The 19,233-nt window shown below is 42.3% G+C and overlaps 1 protein-coding gene across 1 annotated transcript; it reads left to right on the plus strand.

Annotated features, from left to right (window-relative positions):
* The first annotated feature begins 6,502 nt into the window (after window positions 1–6,502).
* On the plus strand, window positions 6,503–18,825 carry cmc2 (C-x(9)-C motif containing 2). Its single transcript, XM_084339212.1, has 4 exons — window positions 6,503–6,824; window positions 12,564–12,680; window positions 14,091–14,162; window positions 18,026–18,825. The coding sequence occupies exons 2-4, from the start codon at window positions 12,600–12,602 to the stop codon at window positions 18,107–18,109; spliced, it is 237 nt and encodes a 78-aa protein (XP_084195338.1). The 5' UTR covers window positions 6,503–6,824; window positions 12,564–12,599; the 3' UTR covers window positions 18,110–18,825.
* The last annotated feature ends 408 nt before the right edge of the window (window positions 18,826–19,233 follow it).

Genomic DNA, 19,233 nt, shown 5'->3' on the forward strand with positions numbered 1-19,233 from the left:
ATTATTATGCAGCTCACTCAGCACGTCAGCATCATGTGTGTGTTGTTTGTTCTAAATGAAACGCCCGCCGGCCCGCCGGGTGTCGTCATCACCACACGTGACGTCGTCATCCAATCATATTCGTTCCGAGAATTCCGTGCATTAATGTGGCGCCCTCTGCCGTGTTGGAGTGGTACTGATGAGGCATTGGTACTACAGATACTGGCGCCCACTGCCGTGTTGGAGTGGTACTGTGTGTGGTAAGCGTGTCTGTGTGGTGTGTATTATAGCAGCAGTGTGTGTGTGGTAAGCGTGTCTGTGTGGTGTGTATTATAGCAGCAGTGTGTGTGTGGTAAGCGTGTCTGTGTGGTGTGTATTATAGCAGCAGTGTGTGTGTGGTAAGCGTGTCTGTGTGGTGTGTATTATAGCAGCAGTGTGTGTGTGGTAAGCGTGTCTGTGTGGTGTGTATTATAGCAGCAGTGTGTGTGTGGTAAGTGTGTCTGTGTGGTGTGTATTATAGCAGCAGTGTGTGTGTGGTAACTGTAAGTGTGTCTGTGTGGTGTGTGTATATAGCAGTGTGTGTGTGTGTAGTGTGTATATAGCAGTGTGTGTGTCTGTGGTAAGTGTGTCTGTGTGGTGTGTATATAGCAGCAGTGTGTGTGGTGTGTGTGTGTGTGTCTGTGTGGTGTGTATATAGCAGCAGTGTGTGTGGTGTGTGTCAGGGGCGGAGCTAGGGGGTGGCTACCTGGGCTCAAGCCCCGGATGTATTCTGAAAAGCCCTGAATCTATTTTTTTTTTTTTTTTTTTTTTTACAATTCATCATTGTTACATGAAAATATGTTTGCACCAGATTTAGCAGAAGCTAATTTCCATCTGTGGTCTATCCAGCTGCTAACTGTATTTGAGTGAGTTAAGTCTTGGTGTTATGGTAGACTCAGACCTAAGCTTTAAATCACAATCAACAAGTTGACAAAAACTTAATTCTTCCACCTTAGAAACATAGCTAAAGTACGGCCATTTATAAATCAAAAGGACGCTGAAAACCAGATCCATGCCTTTACTGTATCTCAAGCCAACTCGACTACTGTAATGCACTCCTTACCGGCCTCCCGAAAAAATACGATGATAACTATTTTATTGCAATGCACTATTGCATTATTTTATTCTATTTTACTAACTATTTTATTGCACTGCACTATTTTACTTTGTATCAGTGAATCATAGACGCCTGGCCATAAGAGCATTCGGAGCATCTCTGCTCTCCCACTATTGAACTTGGGGGAGCAAAGGTATGATCTTGCTCCACCACTTTTTGATTATATGAAAAATATGATATATCCCCCCCCAATATATAAATCTAACCATAACTACGTTATGGTTAACTGAGTTTTATAGTAAAAAGAGCAGCTTTATTGGTCAAGATTGAAGGCTCTATATTGCAGGAAATTGCACGTACAGGTTCATTAAATTCAAAAAAAATCTGTCGTGGAGGGGGTCGTGCCGGACCCCCTCCAAACCCCCCTTGCCTGCCAAAAAAAAAAAAAGTATATAAAAAAAAAAAAAGTAAAAAAAAAAAAAAAAATGGGGGCCCATCTGGGCTAAGCCCCGGATCTCCTACAATCCTAAATCCGCCCCTGGTGTGTGTGTCTGTGTGGTGTGTATATAGCAGCAGTGTGTGTGGTGTGTGTGTCTGTGTGGTGTGTATATAGCAGCAGTGTGTGTGGTAAGTGTGTCTGTGTGGTGTGTGTATATAGCAGTGTGTGTCTGTGTGGTGTGTATATATAGCAGCAGTGTGTGTGTGGTGTGTGTGTCTGTGTGGTGTGTATATAGCAGTGTGTTTGTGGTGTGTGTGTCTGTGTGGTGTGTATATATAGTGTGTGTGTGGTAAGTGTGTCTGTGTGGTGTGTATATATAGCAGCAGTGTGTGTGTGTGGTGTGTGTGTGTCTGTGTGGTGTGTATATATAGCAGAAGTGTGTGTGTGGTGTGTGTGTCTGTGTGGTGTGTGTATATATAGCAGCAGTGTGTGTGTGTGGTGTGTGTGTCTGTGTGGTGTGTGTATAGCAGTGTATGTGTGGTAAGTGTGTCTGTGTGGTGTGTATATATAGCAGCAGTGTGTGTGTGTGTGGTAAGTGTGTCTGTGTGGTGTGTATATAGCAGTGTGTGTGTGGTAAGTGTGTCTGTGTGGTGTGTATGGTGTGTGATGAGGCATTAGTACCACAGATACGAGGACGGTGAGAGGTGAGAGGTGAGAGTGCTTTCAGCTACTACTACGCCCCAAAACTTTGGAACACCCACCTCCCGCAGGTCGTTAGGATAGCAGACTGATTGAATTGATTGATTGAAAACTTTATTAACAGATTGCAGAATGGGTACAATACAGTACGGCTCAATACACACAATTGTTAAGGGGATGCAGACCAGAGAAAGACTTTCATCTTGTTTACATCAGGGTCCCCCATTTTCAATTCATAATTACATTAATTACATACTCAACATACAGATATATATCTTGACATTTCTGACATACATGACATACAGGTATACAGTACTGTTACATTTGTGACATACAAGATATGCAAATATACAGTACTCGGAGATCCTAACAGATAATATATACATACGAGGGGGAGGGAAATGTATATTAGGAGGGGGTGGGTGGGTTGGAAGGGGGGTTTGGACATTTACGGGGGCCGGTTTAGAATTGCAGCCACCCGTAGGTGCTCTTTGAGGGCGGTTTTGAATGTGGGTAGAGATTCACATTTATTTTACAGCTGTGGGTAGGGTGTTCCACATTGTTGTGGCATAATTGTGAAACGTGTTTAGTCCCTTGTTTGAGCCGAATCTGGGTATAACATGATTTGTGGAGCTCCCTCTGTTTCAAGTTTCTTTAATAGTTGTCATACAGAAGTACAGAATACTTTCATACAAAATGCTTCTTACTGTTACGCTCCAGAGACTGTGCTAGACAAGATAGTATCAAATAACATAGTATAGCATGTAAATTAGAAGTAGAAAATGAGGTCACAGTGTTCAGTATAGACATATGTACAATGTTCGATGCAGAATAGACGTAACTGAGTTACCATATAATATACAATACTATGCAGTGTACTAATGTACAATATTATATAGTGCAAAGCAGAAATGCAGAAATGGGATGAGGTACAATTTAGGTACAATTTACAGTAAGGTGTACGAGTTGTAGTGCAATCCTTGTGTAGTCGTAGTACCCTTGAATGAGTGCTCCTGTTAGAGTCTTCAGGGTATTCTTGTTTACCAGAGAGGAGATCCGGTACAAGAATCCTGTTCGTTGGTTGACTTTCTTTATTACCTTGGATGCCATTTTGTCACAGGAAAGATTTGCCTCTAGGATGGAACCCAGGTATGTAATTTCATCTTTCCTTGTGACAATATTGTCACCCACTGTAACTGAGAAGCCGTCGGTCTTGCTGAGTTTGTTATTTGATCCAAAGAGAATGGACTCTGTTTTACCCAGGTGTAATGATAGTTTGTTGTCGGCGAGCCAGGTGCAGATTCTGCCGAGTTCTGAGCTGAGGGCTTTTTCTTTTTTTTAAACTTAAATTTTTTATTAACAGTTTTTAGACATACAGCACTTACAAAAAATAAAGAATAAAAAATAAAGAAACTAGCATCACAATAAAAACAAAAAGAAAAAACAGTGCACATAAATATTTACATGGGTATCACATGGTTAGTTGTCTGGTCCCCCTACTGTTGTTTTCTAGGTATTTGATACAAAGGCTGATTGTGTACCTCCCTTAAACAGGCATAAACAGGTAATTCCTACTCAAAGATGATAAATGCTGACTAAGGCTTGTATGTGTGATCTGGGTCCAGAGACCCTCCTTGAGCTTCTTTCTTCCCTTATCCTTCGTCCTTTCTTTTTTTTTCTCTTGTTTCTTAACTTTCACTTTGCCTTTTGGTTCACCCATACACAAACCACATCATCCCTGAGTATTTAATATCACACCGTTAAACAGACATAAATAATAAGGTATAAAAGCATTCAGCAATTGTAATATCCCAAAAACAAAATAGAAAATACTAACTAAAGCACAGGTGTGTGACATGGGTTCATAGACCCTCCTTGAACATCTTTCCTCCTTTACCCTTCGCCCTCTTGTGTTGCATTTGGTTCTTCCTCTGTGATGTCGTTCTCGTTCCTTTTATAATCCTCCCACTTTCCCCATCTTTCCCCAAATTTCTCTTCCTGTAACCTCAGCATGTGTGTTATCCTTTCCATATCCTGTATTTCTTCCACTATTCCTACCCATTTTGCTATTGTCGGTGGGTCTTCCTTGTACCACAGTCTCGTTATTGCTTTTCTGGCCGCTATCAACATTATCTTTATTAAATATTTGTCCCCCCCTTGTATTCCCTCGTGTGTCAGGTCTCCTAAGTAAAGCACCAGTCCTGTTTGTGGTAGCCCGTATCCTAATATTCTGATCATTGCCTCCCCTATCTCCTCCCAATACCCCTTCAGCTTCTGACATCCCCAGAATATGTGCGTGTGATTTGCCCCCTCCTTCCCACACATCCTCCAGCATGCTTTTTGTGTTGGTGCATATTTTCCCTTCAGCTCTGGGGTTATAAAGAATCTGATTATGTTTTTCCATCCAAATTCTTTCCATATTCTCGATCCTGTTGTTGAATGTTGTACCTCGCATATGTTCCCCCATTCCTTCCCTGTTATTCCTATCTCTAGTTCTCTCTCCCATTTCTCCCTTATATGCTGAGGGCTTTTTCAACCTGTAACTTGTTCTTGTCAGAGACCAGCAGGGCTGAGTCGTCCGCGAACAGGAACAAATTGTAGTCACAAGCTGACGACATGTCATTTGCATAAATTAGGAACAGTAGCGGTCCTAGTATGCTTCCTTGTGGAACACCACAGCTCACTGTGAGGGGGGGGGATAGAGTACCGTTTACCTCTACCATCTGTTCTCTCCCCTCCAGGTAGGATTGCATCCAGCTCACTGATAAATTATCAAAACCAATTGCTTTTAGCTTGTCAATCAGAATGGAGTGATTGACAGTGTCGAAGGCCTTTTGTAGGTCCAGCATGACCATGCCGCAGTATTTGCCCGCGTCCACCTCTTGTTTGATGTGGTCGTTCGAATAGAGAAGGCATGTGTCAGTGGAGTGGGATGTTCTGAAGCCAGATTGGAATTCATAGATTCGATTTTTTTCCCACAACTTTTCGACCTGTTCATAGACTCGGTTTGCACTTTAAAAAAAAACAGCCCAAAACGTACATTTTAAACTACCTTTTAAATGAATGATTACCTTTATTTTATTGTCTTATTTGTCTTTATTTATACTATTGTGAATTTTTTAAATAATTTTATTTATTATTTGTAATGTCTTATTTTACTGTTATTTTATTTTGTCTTATTGTTTACTGTCAATTTTGTCATTTTATTATTTCAACTTTTATTTTTCAGTCTTTATTATTATTTTATTTGTCGTTTTTTATTGTCTCATGTTATTGTCTTACTGTTTGTCTCATTTAGCTATTTTTACTATCTTATCTAATTGTTTTATTACACGACCAAGGTACCCATGTACATGTCAAAATACTTCCCAAAGGTCAGTGAATACCACGATCACAACACCAGAGGGAGCTCCACAAATCATGTAAAACCCAGATTCGGCTCAAACAAGGGACTAAACACGTTTCGCAATTATGCCACATCAATGTGGAACGCCCTACCCACAGCTGTAAAGGAATGTGAATCACTACCCACCTTCAAAAACACTCTCAAAGAACACCTACGGGAGACTGCAATTCAAAACTGGCCCCTACAAATGTCCTAACCCAGTTGTACAATAAAGACCAAGCATGGCTTTGTCAGTATTCCAATGTACCCAACCCCCCCCCCCCCCCCCACCTCCAATGTACAGCCCCACCCAACCCCACCCCACCTACCCAACCTCCTCCAATGTACAGTTTCTATGTCAAATGCATGTCAGTGTTCCAATGTACAGTGTGTCCCCACCCTACCCAACCCCCCCCCCTCCAATGTACAGCCCCACCCCACCTACCCAACCTCCTCCAATGCACAGTTTCTATGTCAAATGTATATACACTCTTTTTCTGAATTTTTTTAGTATCACAAACAGTACTGTATTTGAAAATCTGGTATGTCATAAATGTATAGATGTAGCAGTACTGTCTATCTGTATGTCGTGTGTGTCATATGATGAATTGAAAATGGGGGACCCTGATGGAAACAAGACGAAAGTCTTTCTCAGGTCTGCATCCTCTTAACAATTGTATGTATTGAGCTGTACTGTACTGTACCCATTCTGCAATCTGTTAATAAACTTTTCAATCAATCAATCAAACAATCTGTATCATTTCCATTATGAGTGTTTTTTTTCTGTCAACGGAAGTCCCGCCTCTCCTGGCGAGGAACCGATCTCATTGGTGGATCGTCGCCTTCGTAACGGCTGTTAATTCGCTGCAGCGTGCTGCCGGTCCCCTCGTCGTTTCCGGTCCTCAGCGCCAGAGTTGTTGTGATGAGAACAGGACGTTCTGCCTCAGTTACCTTTTCATGTTCAATGTTATTATTATTGTGAGTGTGACTATATCACGCATCGAAGAAGGAACGGTTGAAACGTCTGGTCTTAGCTAAATAGGATAATAAGCTAACTTGACAAACCAAAGGCAGCGTGAGTAGTGTTGTTCGAACCTCGCATTTGCCCTTCAGTCTTGACTGCAGAATAGCTGCTCTGTCAACACTAGTTGTTGTTCATTCATTGAAGCCACTGATTCCTGAATATTATAACGTTGCCACAGATGACACAGTCGTCTAACTAACTGGTAAGTCTCATACGAATTCCCAAGTTGTGTTACTATAATATGTATATGTACAACATCTTCTTACTGTCTTCTACTATCATGCATTCTTCCTAATACACTAACATGTCTCCACTACTCTGCACTCAACACTGCAGCGCCCAAGTTTCAGCACTGTTTGATGAACATGGTTACTCAGCTGAAAGAGTTGTCGCTTTGGACAAAAGCCTCAGCTAAATTACCAAATGTATAATAATGTAAAATGCTGCCAAAAGAATGCAATGGCAGGTTATTAACAAATGCCACATTTACCGCCATGCCAGCAAGTCTACCCGGGCCGAGGCCAGGACAAAAGGCACCCCCCCTCCCCCACAATGGAGTACAATCAGACATATCTGTAATCAACCAGCCCCCCCCCCACATCGCGGGCTTTCACACAAAGGAATACAGACACAGACACCAGCAAAGGACAAAGCATCACCCCACCCCCCCCTCCCCACCCACGGCACAAACAGCAACAACGCCCCCCCTCCCCCCACCACAGGACAGGACACAATGGAACAGAGTTACCTCAACTGTGACGACATCAAACTTATTACAAGCAAAAATGGACTTCACATATTTCACTTAAACATAAACAGCTTGAAACCGAAATTGGCTGAAATCAGACATTTGTTTCTAAACGGTAAGGCAAATATATTATGTTTCACAGAAACAAAACTTGACTCATCTGTTCAGGATCCAGAGATAGAAATCGAGGACTATTCAATCATCAGGAGGGATAGGAACCAGTATGGAGGTGGTGTCTGTGTGTATATACACAAAGATACCAAATTCAGCAACCGTACTGACCTTAACCATGACGAGATTGAAACTGTATGGATTGAAATCTTATTTGAAAGGGCAAAATCAGTACTAATAGGCACAATCTATAGACCACCAGAACAGACTGGTTTTTATGATACTCTGGATGTGTGCTTAGCTGGAGCTGAGGATGCGGAAAAAATTCTTATTGGGGATTGGAACACGGATATGCAACAAAAAAATGCACCCGTCTTCAAATCCTTCAATAGGTTTTGTGATCTGCACGGCCTCAGCCAACTAATCACCCAACCCACAAGGATATGTGAATCAACTCAGACTACCATTGACCTCATACTGACCTCTGACAAGTCCAAGATCTCCAGTAAAGGGGTTATAGCATGCGGGTTAAGTGATCATTACATGATATTCTGTACCCGCAAAAAGCTAAAACTAAAGGCTGGCTGTCACAAAACAGTCACATCTAGAGACCTCAAAACCTACTCTAGCGAGGCCTTTAACCTTGAACTGGAGAGTCTGGACTGGTCAGATGAACTCAATGGTACACTGGTTGAAGAAACTTGGCTTGGCTTCAAAACCAAATTTTCATCAATACTAAACAAAATGGCCCCCCTAAGAACCACCAGGGTAAAAAATCGCGCTGAGCCATGGATGCACACTGAAATACTGACCGCTATGAAAGCCAGAGACAAAAAATGCTCTGAGTTTCGTAAAAGTCAGTCAAAGCTTACCAAAAGCACGAGCAGTGAACTCCAAGACCACGTGACTGAACTCAAACTAGAAAGAAACAGACTAAGAAATGACGTAAACTCCATGATCAAAACTGCAAAAAAAAAATTCATCAATGACAAAACCGAGGAAAACAAAAATAAACCACGTGAACTTTGGAAATTACTCAACAATCAACTAGGCTGCAGTAAAAAACTCAAAACCAGGTTCTCAAACATAAACATAAAGACGGACAACACGCTCATCACAGACAAGCTGGATGTAGCCAATTACTTAAACACTTTCTTCACAAACATAGCCACAACACTGGTAAACAAACTACCCTCCCACTCAGGGCAGTATGGGGTAGAACACATAGTAGCATACTACATGAACCTAGGCGTCCACAAAGACGACTTCAAACTGGAAATAGTAACTACAGATGAGGTACTCAAAAAACTGAGCGCCCTCCAACCAAACAAGGCCACTGGCCATGACAACATCCCCTCCAAATTCCTCAGAGACTCAGCAGCAGCCATCACCCCAGTCATCACACACATAATAAACCTCTCCATAAAACAGGGACACGTCCCCAAGGACTTCAAAATTGCGAGAGTAACACCCCTGCACAAAAAGGGCAGCAAATTAGACCCGGGTAACTACCGCCCTGTTTCTATCCTTACATCCATCTCGAAAGTCATGGAAAAAATAGTATACGAACAGATCGAAAAATACCTCGCGGAAAAAAATCTAATCTACGAATTCCAATCTGGCTTCAGAACATCCCACTCCACTGACACATGCCTTCTCTACTTGAACGACCACATCAAACAAGAGGTGGACGCGGGCAAATACTGCGGCATGGTCATGCTGGACCTACAAAAGGCCTTCGACACTGTCAATCACACCATTCTGATTGACAAGCTAAAAGCAATTGGTTTTGATAGTTTATCAGTGAGCTGGATACAATCCTACCTGGAGGGGAGGGAACAGATGGTGGAAGTAAACGGTACCCTATCCCCCCCCCTCACAGTGAGCTGTGGTGTTCCACAAGGAAGCATACTAGGACCGCTACTATTCCTAATTTATGCAAATGACATGTCGTCAGCTTGTGACTGCAACTTGTTCCTGTTTGCGGACGACTCAGCCCTGCTGGTCTCTGACAAGAACAAGTTACAGGTTGAAAAAGCCCTCAGCTCGGAACTAGGCAAAATCTGCATATGGCTCGCCGACAACAAACTATCATTACACATGGGCAAAACAGAGTCCATTCTCTTCGGTTCAAATAACAAACTCAGCAAGACTGACGACTTCTCGGTTACAGTGGGTGACAATATTGTCACAAGGAAAGATGAAATTACCTACCTGGGTTCCATCCTAGAGGCTAATCTTTCCTGTGACAAAATGGCATCCAATGTAATAAAAAAAGTCAACCAACGAACGCGATTCTTGTACCGGATCTCCTCTCTGGTAAACAAGAATACCCTGAAGACTCTAGCAGGAGCACTCATTCAAGGGTACTACGACTATGCTTGCACCTCATGGTACCAAAGCACCTCAAAGGCACTAAAAAACAAATTACAAACATCTCAAAACAAGCTAGTCAGACTACTACTTGACCTGACTCCTAGAACCCACCTCACCCCTGCCCACTTTGACAACCTAGGATGGCTTAGAGTAGACGACAGAGTACAGCAACTTGCAATGGGCCTGGTCTACAAGATACACTACGCGACCAAGGTACCCATGTACATGTCAAAATACTTCCCAAAGGTCAGTGAATACCACGATCACAACACCAGAGGGAGCTCCACAAATCATGTAAAACCCAGATTCGGCTCAAACAAGGGACTAAACACGTTTCGCAATTATGCCACATCAATGTGGAACGCCCTGCCTAAAGCTGTAAAGGAATGTGAATCACTACCCACCTTCAAAAACACTCTCAAAAAACACCTACGTGAGACTGCAATTCGAAACTGGCCCCTACAAATGTCCTAACCTAGTTGTACAGTAAATGACCAAGTAAGGCTTTGTCAACATTCCAATGTACAGTGTAAAATGTGTGTGTGTCCCCTACCCAACCCCCCCCCCCCCACCTCCAATGTACAGCCCTCACCCAACCCACCCAACCCCACCCCACCAACCTCCTCCAATGTACAGTTTCTACGCCAAATGTATATACACTCCTTTTCTGGACACTTTTGTATCACAAACAGTACTGTATTTGCAAATCTGATATGTCATAAATGTATAGATGTAGCAGTACTGTCTATCTGTATGTCATGTATGTCATATATGTTATGATGAATTGAAAATGGGGGACCCTGGTGGAAACAAGACGAAAGTCTTTCTCTGGTCTGCATCCCCTTAACAATTGTATGTATTGAGATGTACTGTACTGTACCCATTCTGCAATCTGTTAATAAACTTTTCAATCAATCAATTCAATCAATCAATACCCACAGCTAACCCGTTTGGGAATAATTCCACTAGACTGATTGATTGATTGATTGATTGATTGAAAAGTTTATTAACAGATTGTAGAATGGGTACAGTACAGTACAGCTCAATACATACAATTGTTAAGGGGATGCAGACCAGAGAAAGACATTCGTCTTGTTTACATCAGGGTCCCCCATTTTCAATTCATCATAACATATATGACATACATGACATACAGATAGACAGTACTGCAGCTACATCTATACATTTATGACATATGAATGAATGAATGAATGAATGAATGAATGAAAACTTTATTTAACAGATTGCAGAATGGGTACAATACAGTACGGCTCAATACATACAATTGTTAAGGGGATGCAGACCTGAGAAAGACGTTTGTCTTGTTTCCATCAGGGTCCCCCATTTTCAATTCATATAGTCAGATCATATCAGACTATAATCAGATTTGCAAATACAGTACTGTTGTGATACAAAAAGTGTCCAGAAAAAGAGTGTATACATTTGACGTAGAAACTGTACATTGGAGGAGGTTGGGTGGGTTGGGTGGGTGAGGGCTGTACATTGGAGGTGGGGGGGGGGGGGGGGTTGGGGTAGGGGGACACACACTGTACACTGTACATTGGAATACTGACAAAGCCATACTTGGTAATTTGCTGTACAACTGGGTTAAGACATTTGTAGGGGCCAGTTTCGAATTGCAGTCTCCCGTAGGTGTTCTTTGAGAGTGTATTTGAAAGTGGGTAGTGATTCACATTCCTTTACAGCTTTGGGTAGGGCGTTCCACATTGATGTGGCATAATTGCGAAACGTGTTTAGTCCCTTGTTTGAGCCGAATCTGGGTTTAACATGATTTGTGGAGCTCCCTCTGGTGTTGTGATCGTGGTATTCACTGACCTTTGGGAAGTATTTTGACATGTGTAGACAACCAACTACTTCAAACTCCACGACTCATACAACAGCCTGTCAGTTGGGTCATTCTAGCATGCTCTGTACGACACAGAGTCATTTCCAGAGGATTCAGCTTGTTATTATAACAATAGATTACCTCCATCATCATCGTCCATTTGTTGCATGCTGCCTTTCAATGTTGCACCCCGTCAGACCCTCTCTTCCTCTCCTCAGGTAAGTGTCCACTCGTCATCACCATGGCAGCTCAAGAGGGAGAAGGGTTTGGAGGCTGTAGTGTCCTTTAGAGCCGGTGTCCCTGTTTTCGACCTAACTTCTGCAGATAGATGTACCTTTTCACTGTAATAGTGTGGCACCGGTTATAGATCCTATAGCGTCAAGTGCTGGTGTTTTTAATGGCTACAGCATGTTAACGTTAGAATAAAAAACCAACCATGTTGCAAACAATATTTCAACGTTGTCTAATGAACACCTTTTTGTGGTTACAATCACCAGAGGCTCCACGATACAATATTATCATAATATTAGTCACAATATTGTAATATATTGCGATTTTATAACTTTTTTTTCAACTGCAAATTATGTTTCCAACAGAAAACGTTGTTAACATCGGCAATAAAAAGGATCATCTGTTTTATCTAATAAGATAATGTTTGCAGTCTGTTCACCTCATTCCAATTATGTTTATTGGAGTAAATGGGATTGTCAAGCAAAAACAACGTTTTTTAAATGTCGATACTTGTCGTTACTATCGATATAATGCCGGTACACAAAACATCACAATATATTGCTGTATTGACCCCCCCCCCACCCCTATTACAAACAGGGCTGCTCATGTTTATCTTTTGAACTTTTCAGTTTTGCTGGAGTGATACCGTGAGGCCTTAACTCAGCATGCACCCTGACCTGTCACCTCACCTGCACACAGACGGCTGCAACGCTCTGATAACACTCCTGAAGCAGTGCCACAAGGAGGTGAGATATTCCTTTATTGATAATAATAATAATAATTCATTGCATTTATAAAGCGCTTCTCAGGAACCCGAAGGCGCTGACATTAGGTGGGAAAACAGAGAAACAAAGGGAACATAAGACCACAGGAAACAGGGAAAACAGCATGATATACAGAAAACATAGAGCCACAGCAACAAAGATCACAACAGGTTGGAGGGGGGGGGGGGTTAACCCTTTCACTGCCACACTACAGCCAGTTAACCCTTTCACTGTGACAATACAGAAGGTTAACCCTTTACTATCACACAACCGACGGCGATGCTCCATTATTGGCATCATTAGCTCCGCGGATGCGGAGCTAATGATGCTAATGATGGAGCATTGCCGTCGGTTGTGTGATAGTAAAGGGTTAACCTTCTGTCGTGTGGAAGTGAAAGAGTTAAAGGAACACTCCAACATTTTGGGAAATTAGCTTATTTGCCATCTACCCTGGAGTTAGACAAGAAGATGCATACCTTTTTCTTCTCTGTGCATGCAGTAGGAGTAGGAAGACGTTGGGAACTACAGTAGGCTAATGGAGGAACCTACTTCCAGTGACTGACGCTAAGCTAGGCTAATGGTGCACCTCTTCCTACTCCTACTGCATGCACAGAGAAGAGGGAGGTATGTATCTTCTTGTCTAACTCCAGGGTAGATGGCAAATTTCCCAAAATGTTGGAGTGTTCCTTTAAGGTTGGGGAAGGTTGAAGGCTATAGGGAGAGCAGGTGGGATTTGAAGGTGGAGAGTGTGGGGGAGTTTCTGATGGACTGAGGGAGGGAGTTCCAGAGTCGGGGTGCAGTGCGAGAGAAGGCCCGATCACCAACGTTTTTGAGTTTGGATGACGGGACAGTGAGGGAGGCAGTGGAGGAGGACCGGAGGGAACGGGTGGGGCGGTAGGGAAGAAGGAGATCAGTCAGGTAGGGGGGGGGGGGCATAGCAGCATGGGGGAGGGGGGGGGGGGGGGGTACAGGTAGTAGAAGACATACAGGTACAGGTCACATAATTATAGTACAGTGGTGAAGTAAAAATAAAATGGACTAAAAAGGCAGTGTAAACAATATACAATATAATTAAGGTAAGATGCATGCACCCTAGACAGAAGGATGTCAACATTATCACATCAGTTTTGCGTGACTCCGTATGATTGTATTTGACTAGTATGCACTCTGCTACTAAGGAATCTACCCTGCCTATATTATTATTACCTACTATGCTAATATGCACTCAAGTTCGACACTGTTTGACGAACAATGTTACTGACCCTTAGCCGCCAGAGTCGTACCCTTCTTCCTGCTGACTTGTTGTACAGAACATGTGGATAAAAGCGTCGGCTAAATGTAAAATGTATACAAAGCAAACCAATCTTGAGTGTTGTTCCGTGTTGTTCTCAGCACAGCGTCTTGAAGTTCTTCGGCACGTGTAACGACTTCGACCGCGCTATGAGGGCGTGTATGAAGGAAGAGGTGAGCGTCAACCATCAGCAAGTCACATCGCAGTCCAGCTGCCCGGCCCCCGTATGCTTTGCCTACTAGCCTCAATCAATTCAATTCAATTATCTTTAATGACCACCCAGCAGCCAGGCTGGTGGAATTTGATTTCAGTGCAGCATGTTACAGCATTGTTCCAACATAGAACATATAACATCACTCACAATCCGTACATACTACATGCCGTTAAATACATAAATACATAATTACAAGACTACAATATCAAAGTTCAGAGTTTATGTCCATGTCCATAGCAACAGAGGTAGCTAAACAAAGCCTGACTGTCCTTATTGTGATTATGTGATTTATGATTATGATTATGTGTGATTATCATATGGTGTGCCTGCCTATACGGTGCTTATACATGTAGAGCTTTGATTTGTCCCTGTACACTGTTTTTATTTTTTTTTATAGATGCACAAAATGCCTAGAGACTGAATGTACAGAATATGTTTTAAACTGTTTTTACATTAGCTTTAATATCCTTCTATTTTTCTGTTTCTTTTCTGGCTTAAACATCTGGCCCAGGGACTACAACTGAAAACTAGCAACCTGTTGGCATATTTACAGTTTTAATTTGTATTCATTTATAAATATACTATAAACTGTTGATTGATATTATGCACTGTCCCTGATCAAATAAACGGAGTAAACTAAACTAAACTAAACATGGGGGTTTCTACTAGTGATGCACCGATCCCTTATTGATATCAGATATCGGCCCCAATATGACAATAGCTGGATCGGGTATTGAGAAAAAAAAAAAAAATGTAATATCGGATATATATTTTATAATGATAAATAACAATTCAGTACATTTATATCTGTGTTAACTTGTTACATTTTGTTTCACTAAGTTAGGAAAGTAATGTTTTAAGTCGAGCCTGATGTTGCCTCGCACAAAATAATGATCCCAGTCTCTTCCACACAGTGAGGCACACAGTTTATTAAGGTATCGGTATCGGGACTGAAAAAGTCGGATCGGTTTTGATTGATTGATTTGATTGAAAACTTTATTAACAGATTGCAGAATGGGTACAATACAGTACAGCTCAATACACACAATTGTTAAGGGGATGCAGACCAGAGAGAGATTTTCGTCTTGTTTACATCAGGGTCCTCCATTTTCAATTCATAATGACATTTATGACATACTGGTTTTGACATTTACGGGGGCCAGTTTCTAATTGCAGCCACCCATAGGTGCTCTTTGAGAGCGGTTTTGAAGGAGGGTAGGGATTCAATTTTTTTTTACGGCTGTGGGTAGGGTGTTCCACATTGATGTGGCATAATTGCGAAACGTGTTTAGTCCCTTGTTTGTGCCAAACCTGGGTTGCACATGATTTGTGGAGCTCCCTCTGGTGTTGTGGGCGTGGTATTCACTGACCTTTGGGAAGTATTTTGACATGTACATGGGTACCTTAGTGGTGTAGTGTATCTTGTAGACCAGGCCCATTGCAAGTTGCTGTACTCTGTCGTCTACTCTAAGCCATCCTAGGTTGTCAAAGTGGGCAGGGGTGAGGTGGGTTCTAGGAGTAAGGTCAAGCAGTAGTCTCCGTGCAATGTGCCGACCTGCTCATCGGGAGCAGTTAGGGGTTAAGTGTCGAGGACACTTTCGACACACTGCCCGGGAGGAGTCTTCGTCTATCTCCTGAGCCACTGTCGCCCCCACTACCTGTTATGACTCCCAGTGAGACCTGATTTGTTGACACACTAGCACTTTATGTATTGGAACTAGGCTATTCCTCCCACTGTTGTGGAGGAGAATATACAGATAACCCTGCTCATCCATACTGGACACGCAATGGCCAGAACGAGCCTCGGCATACAGTAGTTACCAGCTACTATTGCTTGACAAATGAGTTTCATTTATAGCCTACTGCCCAACATGGGGAGTAATCTATTCTCTTATATATACAAAAGAAAACTGAAACCCTGTTATATTAAGGTACAAACACTGGCCCAATCATTTGGTCAGTTTACAGAAAGATGGAAAAATATGATTCAATGCAGCACGGCTACAGCCAAATGAAACATTTGAAGTGCTATTTTCAGCTTACAATAGATGTCATTCTTTATCTTGCTTTTTAAGCATTTAAGGGCAGATTCTTTACAAAGACATGCTTCTCCACATCTTTGAATAGAGTCTGTGCCTCTTTATCCATAACGTGTCGTGTACCACCTTGCTGACTGGTTGTTTGCCTGCGCCGTGCACAGAGGCTCGCGCTGCTTCTCCGTGTGAGCAGCGTGTATTATTCTGGAACAGAAAGCCAGCGGCTTGGCGCCATCGTAGTCGCAGTTAGAGGTTCGTCTGTTGTTATCTGATTGCTGCCGTCACTGCCAGCACATTCCTTTCACATCTGAGCCATACTATTACCAGAAGCCTTGCTCATGTGTGAAGAAATCTGGCACTTGTGTTATAACAAGGTGGCCTGTTGGGATGTTAGATCCTAATGTGAAAAACTGATTTTATATGTCTGCGCTTTATGTGCTCATTTTATGCCTGTCTTTTTTCTGTTGTAAAGCACTTAGAGCTGCAGTTTCTTTATGAAAGGTGCTATACAAATAAAGTGTATTATTATTATTATTATTATTATTATTATTATTATTATTATTATTATTATTATTATTATTATTATTATTATTATTATTATAACTCTTATCAAATCATCTCTTTTGATCAGCCAAGTTTAAAAAGAGACCCGTCTATCTTAAAAACTGGACGGATTTGATCCAACGTTCCAACCAATCAGAGCGTCCTATATTGCATGCATGTTAACTCTTTCACTATCACACTATAGAAGGTTATTACATGGCGTTTTAACATTCGCCGAAATGCTTGATATGGGATTGGTCAATAGCGCTCGTCAGAGGTCCGTTATTACTCGATAACGGACCTCTGCCGAGCAATAATGACCGCTGTTCGCAGCTGTAGCAATCAAGCCCACTGACACACACTGCATCAGTGCAGCCAATCAGACACACCTGCCGGCTGCCGGCGATAATAATAACTTTATTTGGGCTGACAGCGGACGGAGCCACAGACCAACTGCGTCTGCATTTGATCTCGTCTTGTCGATGGTGTAAAATGAATTAGGTATATTGTTAGTAAGTTAGCCATGTAATAAGCGGGATAATGTATAGCTATACTTGGTCATTGTCGCAAAATAATTGACCTTCACTACGTTTAAAACACCTCGGCGAGGCGCCTCGGTGTTCTAAACTCTGTGTCGGTCAATTATTTTGCGACAATAACCTCGTAGCTATACATTATCCCTTACTTAACCCTCTGGTGTGTGGTAGAGAAAGGGTTAACCTTCTGTAGTGTGTTAGTGAAAGGGTTAACCTTCTGTAGTGTGGTAGTGAAAGGTTATCCTTCTGTAGTGTGGTAGTAAAAGGTTAACCATCTGTAGTGTGGTAGTGAAAGGTTAACCATCTGTAGTGTGGTAGTTTTTCGCCGTCGACTAAAGACGCACTTCTTCAACCATTATCTGAATTAAAAAAAAAAAAAAAAAAAAAAAAATCTAACCCTAACTAACCGTACTGTCATGCACTTGTCCTAATAAACTAACCTACACTGTAGCACTCAACACTTTGATGAACATTGTTGCTCAGCTGATAGAGTTGTGCCCTTCCTGATGGCTTGTCGTACAGAACTTGTAAGTCGCTTTGGATAAAAGCGTCAGCTAAATGACTAAATGTAAATGTAAATGTAAATGGTAGTGAAAGGTTAACCACCTGTAGTGTGGTAGTGTAAGGGGTAACCTTCTGTAGTGTGTTAGCGAAAGGGTTAATTCTTTTTTTCTTTAAACTTTTGAGTCTTGTTTATTATTCAACAGAGACTGGCAAACAGGGAGCGCAGCAAACAGCACGCCAAGGCGATGCAGAAGAGGCTGAGAGACGGGCCCAAAGAACCGCTCTGAGGGACGCCCCACTGCACTGCAGAGGGGCCCAAGGAGGAGCCCTGAGGGACGCCCCACTGCACTGCAGAGGGGCCCAAGGAGGAGCCCTGAGGGACGCCCCACTGCACTGCAGACGGGCCCAAGGAGACGCTCTAAGGGACGCCCCACTGCACTGCTGCCCCGGGGGTTCTGGAAGTACGAGTTCTAGAATCCTGAGAGACCCAATCCAATCAGCCTGACCACGAAAAGACTAACCTGCGCAGGACACCCGGACAGAAGCGAGTCTGTACACTAAGAGGGGAGTGACTGGGTGAAATCGGTTTTGTCAACAGCGATAAGACAAGAGGATTGTGTGATTTATGTTTGATGCCGAGCACTGTATTATTAATATTGGTTTTTGCACAAGCCAGTGTCGTTATGGAATTAGGGGACATTTAAGTATGGCTACTCTTAACGTGTGAGCAACAAAGGAGCAAACTCTGTGAAATAAATTCCACCGGCTTATAGATGGCAACCTTTTACGAAAACAGATCGATAATGGGTTTGGTAAAATGCAAGCGATATTAATATTGTTGGCTCACTTCTCGAGGAAGATCTTTTGCAGGATGAGTGTGTTTCTAGAACAGTCCCCTCTGCCAGTGCTGTTGGAAAAGATTGTTTTTAAAGTGTGGGTTCAAGAGAATGGGGAATCACATTGATTCGTGATGTGCACAATGCCTTCTGAATAAAGTGTAATTAATGAGCTACATTTTTCAGAAATCATCTTTCCTTTCATGTGTCATCACCAGTGCCAACAATGCAAACAACTAAGTATACAGTACATAGGGAAGCCACAAAAACAGCTACTGTAAGCTACATTTACAATGAAGTGCTTAGGAAGAAAGCTAGGAAGATAGTGGGTGAGAGTTTGGGCTGTTGCCCTCTGGTAGTCGTTAGATTATCCAGGGAAAACCAAAACATAAAAAAAAAAAAATCCTTCATTCCTAATTCCATTAAGGCATTCAATGAATCTTGTACTCGTTAAACCCCGGTCCTTGTTGATGTATACATTTTATTCCTACGATCTCTGCACTTCTCCATTACAGATGATATTACTGTTTTGCCATACTGTAACACATGTCAGGTCCAAACGAGTATATACTGGT

Source organism: Notolepis coatsorum (genome assembly GCF_963971535.1).
Source record: "Notolepis coatsorum genome assembly, contig: SCAFFOLD_98, whole genome shotgun sequence".
Classification (NCBI taxonomy): Eukaryota; Metazoa; Chordata; class Actinopteri; order Aulopiformes; family Paralepididae; genus Notolepis; species Notolepis coatsorum.

Coding starts and splice junctions, on each gene's coding strand:
- cmc2 (XM_084339212.1), top strand. CDS start 12,600: ATGCACCCTGACCTGTCACCTCACCTGCACACAGACGGCTGCAACGCT. Junction 12,681..14,090: donor TGAAGCAGTGCCACAAGGAG/GTGAGATATTCC, acceptor TGTTGTTCTCAG/CACAGCGTCTTGAAGTTCTT. Junction 14,163..18,025: donor GGGCGTGTATGAAGGAAGAG/GTGAGCGTCAAC, acceptor ATTATTCAACAG/AGACTGGCAAACAGGGAGCG.